The 4,203-nt window shown below is 45.5% G+C and overlaps 1 protein-coding gene across 1 annotated transcript; it reads right to left on the bottom strand.

The window, feature by feature from the left end:
- Nucleotides 1–1,201: 1,201 nt before the first annotated feature.
- Nucleotides 1,202–3,627, bottom strand: KCNJ2 (potassium inwardly-rectifying channel, subfamily J, member 2). Its single transcript, XM_010194713.1, has one exon. The coding sequence runs from the start codon at nucleotides 3,411–3,413 to the stop codon at nucleotides 2,130–2,132; it is 1,284 nt and encodes a 427-aa protein (XP_010193015.1). The 5' UTR covers nucleotides 3,414–3,627; the 3' UTR covers nucleotides 1,202–2,129.
- Nucleotides 3,628–4,203: the final 576 nt, after the last annotated feature.

Below are 4,203 nucleotides of genomic sequence, written 5' to 3'. Positions count from 1 at the left end.
TTCACAGATCTCGATTAGCAGAAGACGTTAGACCTAGAACAAGCTGTTTTTTAATGGCATACAGTGATCCAATACTGCAAGAGCTGACCGGGATTATGGTCCCCACCACCACCCCTCTCTGCCTGCTCAAGGAGCTGGCGTCAAGTGCAGCTTCACTGTCTCCTCGATCTTAGAGGCACACAGAATTTAAAGCCTTCTGGGTGAAGGAGCCAAAATACCGCCAGAGCCAGAGCTTCACAGGAGGTGACAAAAGCTGCTCGGAGCTCGGTGCCGAGTCTCGTCCATTGACCACTCAGTTGGGGTTTGCCGGGGAGAGGAGGCAGGAGATGGACCTTGCTTTGCAGCCTCATCCTCCCCAAACCATCCCTCTCCAAATGAGCTGGAAAATACCCTTTTATCCTGACACCCTCGCCCTGCCGAAGAGAAGCATTTCTTACAAAATGCCACAACCCTACGTCATTCCCAAGTGCTGTGTTGTAAAAGTTGTTGTTTTCCTCTCCATTACCCTTTCCCTTCAAAAAAAACCCCTCTTCCTTGGGGATTTATCTCTTGCGATTTATCTACCTGTGCCTGAACGCCTGCACCAGCAATGTCAACCCCTGGCATTGATTGGTGTCACCACTGTCTGCCAACATTGATTCTCTTGCGATTTATCTACCTGTGCCTGAACACCTGCACCAGCAATGTCAACCCCTGGCATCGATTGGTGTCACCACTCTCTGCCAACATTGAATGTTGAACGGGCAACCCAAAGGCAGCCAAGGGGCTCGGGTCAGACGCCAGCGGCACAGAGGATGGCTCAGTTTTTGGGAGGCCGGGCCAGTGCCGAGGTCTAGCGCTGGGTTGGAAATGCATGGACAAACCCTTGACCTTCTGCTGCAGCCCGGCCCGGCGAGCAAATGGGGAGGACAGATGTTGGCTTGGTTGCTCTTCCCCAACTGCCTTTCTCCTTACAAGGAGGGAAGGGAATTTATTTCCCTATAGAAAAGCAGGTGGGGGGGAAAGGGGAGGAGTCCTAGCTCGCTTTAGATCCAACTCAGAAGCTTTTAGAATAAGGTGCAAAATAAAGGTCTCAGAAAGAAAAGGAAAACTAAAAAAAAAAGGAAAAAATAAACCAAAAAAAAGTGTCTGAGGTTTGAATTTTTTTTTGTTTAAAGCAGCCTGTTCCTTTTTTTTCTTTTCTATTTTTTTTTTCGTTTTTTTTTCTTTTTAAATAAACTCTGCTGTGCAAAACTGTGCATTTTCTTTGGTATCCACTTAGGTAGTTTTAACTTAGTACTTTTTCTATGTAAATATCTTTATATATATATCTCTATCTCATCTCATTTTTCCTTTAGAGAATTAAATTCTCCCTTCCCCCCCACCTCCCCCCAAAAAAATATGAGAATTTCGCTGGAGGCTACTGATTGGCCTGACTTTACATAATGCCCCTTATGTAATTGGAAAGAGAGACATTGATTCGAGCTATCAAACTACTGGCCTCAAAAGGAGTTTAGACTTTCTGGCAACATCAGCCTCTCTGAAGTGATCACGAGCTTTTTTTTTTCCAACCCAAAAAGTTCAACACTGACTTCTTTTTTTCCTTTTTTTTTTTTTCTTTTTTAAATTACACAAGAGAAAAAATAAAAACTACACTGCAACAAAAATAACCCTTTGTGTTCATGTAGTTAGCAGCAGCTTTTTAAAAAATAATTATAATAATAATAATAAGGCAGATTCTTGCCTTTGTTATGCCATTTAAAAACATTCTTGTTCCCTAGAGAGAAGCATTCTGGAAAAAGTTGACAAAAAAAAAAAAATAATAATAACCCAACCAAAGCTTGCCTGCAAGTTCAAGTTTTGTAAAAAAATATATACATAATTTATTCTACAACATATGTGCCTTCTGTTCATACTTAGACATGTTTAGTGCTTTGTGTTTAGAGTTCATTCTCTGTCGTCCCTCCTCTGAAGACAGCCCTAAAACCAGCCTGGGTTTCTCAGGTCTGCTTTGCCTTCGCGCCACTCTTCACCAGTACCGTCGTCTGTTCTGGGCCAACTTCTCAGGTCAACGTGCCTTTGACCGATAGATTTCTATTTGTTTTTACGGTTTTCCTTTCAACCAAAAGGGAGAGGAAGAGTTTTGTCAGTCATATTTCCGACTCCCGCCGGAGCGGCCGTGGCTCTAGAGGCACCCCTGCTTGGTTGTGGTGGTCCATGTCGGGGTGGGTGTCTGTGCTCATGCTCTCAGGCACCCCCGTGTCAATCTCGTCCTCCTCTTTGCTGGTGAGGGCCACTTCGTTCTCGTAGCAAAAGGAGTTTGCGTTCGAGAGAATGTATTTCTTTTCTGCTAAGTCTCTGGCACTGCAGATGGGTGTGTTGGGCACTTCGTATGTTTTGTGGAACCTCGAGTAGTCCACTTTGTAGTAGTTTTTCTCTTCGAAGAGTACGGGCTCGTAGCGGTGGCCCCAGAGGATTTCGTTTGCCAGATATGAGCTACGGCACTGGGTGGTCATGGCGGTAGCTTCCACCATGCCCTCTAATATTACTACAATTTCAAAGTCAGCATTGTCCATGTCTTGTTTGCTCAAGTCATACAAAGGACTGTCTTCATCTATTTCGTGTACTATTGTAATCGGGGAGACCAGGAATATGCGGTCTATCCCGCTGTCAAACCCTACGTTGATGTCTATCTGATCCAAAGGGATGTACTCCCCTTCCGACGTGATCCTGGATTTGAGGAGCTGCGCTCGCACGTGTGCCTCCACCAAGTGGCTTTTCCTCAGGTTTCCAACGCGCCACATCAGGCACAGTTTCCCGTCTCTCATGGCCACCACGGCATTGTGGCTGAAGACCAGAGTTTCATTCCTCTTTTTTGGCTTCGCCATCTTTGCCATGACAGCACCAATGATGAAGGCGTCAATGATGCAGCCGACTATAGACTGGAAAACCACCATGAAAACGGCGATGGGGCACTCGTCTGTGACGCACCTGAAGCCATAGCCGATCGTGGTCTGGGTCTCGATGGAGAACAGAAAGGCTGCGGTGAAGCTGCTCACTTGAGAGACGCAAGGTTTGTTATTTTCTTGATTCTCCAGGTCCCCGTGCAACAGCGCAATCAACCAAAACACACAGCCAAAAAAAAGCCAGGAGAGGATGAAAGTCAGGCAGAAGATAACTAGCATCCACCTCCAGCGGATGTCCACGCACGTGGTGAAGATGTCTGCCAGGTATCGCTGTCCCTTCTCGCCCACGTTAATGAACTGCACGTTGCAGTGGCCGTCTTTCTTGACAAAGCGGCTCCTGCACTGCTGTCTGGTGTGTACCTTACTCTTTCCATTCCCAAAGCCGTTGGCAACGGCCATGGTTGCCAGCTTCATGCCGTCCTCCTCTGAAGACACGATGCTGTAGCGGTTGGTTCGCACGCTGCCCATCACTACTGCTGTGGACTGAGGTGCTTCTGCTTTAGAAAACAGTCTAAGTTTCTGCAAAACCCTTTGGAGAAACAGTTTTGAAAGTTCTAGAGGAACACACACACACAGAAAAACCGGGGAGAGGCCGGAGTCCCCAAAAGCCCTTGGATCAACCAAGGACAGTCTTCTGGCATGCAGAGTTAGCTTAACAAGTAACCGTCATAGAGAGGGCATGGTCTGCAAGAGAAAGAGAAACGTCGTATTAGATCCTGGAGGAAAAGGAGAAGGAATCAAACCTGAAAGAATCAAGTAAAATGTGGGAATTTTCCTTATTCTTAATGACAGGAGTGATATCATGGCTACAAAGACAGCATCGCTCTTCCCAAGGGAAAGCACTGAAGTGATCACGTCACACAAGTCTCTAAGCAATATTCACTTTAAAGCTGGACATGCAAAGACTCAGATTAACATTTACAACCGTCCTTTCTGTTTATTTTGAAACAAACAATTAGTGGCAACATCCATCTGCTCAAATATAAATACTGAAGCAGTTTTTAGTGACATATGATGTGCGTCTCCTGGATGGTTTTACCTACGGCAAACAAGGGAGCATGGAAAAGGGAAGGCGACGTGTACTGAGAAAAGCAATAAACTTGGGAAATGCAAGTATCAGGCATTTCCATGAAGTTACATCACATACAGCTTTCTTTTTTTTTAATTAAGCTAAAAAAAGGAGTTGTGTATCCTCTGCAAACGGCAGGAGTAACGGCTGCATCAATTCCCCTTTAAATAAATTCATTAAGATCTGTGC

Source organism: Mesitornis unicolor, unplaced genomic scaffold, assembly GCF_000695765.1.
Source record: "Mesitornis unicolor isolate BGI_N332 unplaced genomic scaffold, ASM69576v1 scaffold7461, whole genome shotgun sequence".
Taxonomy (NCBI): domain Eukaryota; kingdom Metazoa; phylum Chordata; class Aves; order Mesitornithiformes; family Mesitornithidae; genus Mesitornis; species Mesitornis unicolor.
Note: the sequence above shows the minus strand (reverse complement) of the source record. Positions and strands in the feature narration are given on the sequence as shown.

Excerpts from the sequence above, each read along its gene's own strand:
- KCNJ2 (XM_010194713.1), bottom strand. The coding sequence starts at position 3,413 with ATGGGCAGCGTGCGAACCAACCGCTACAGCATCGTGTCTTCAGAGGAG.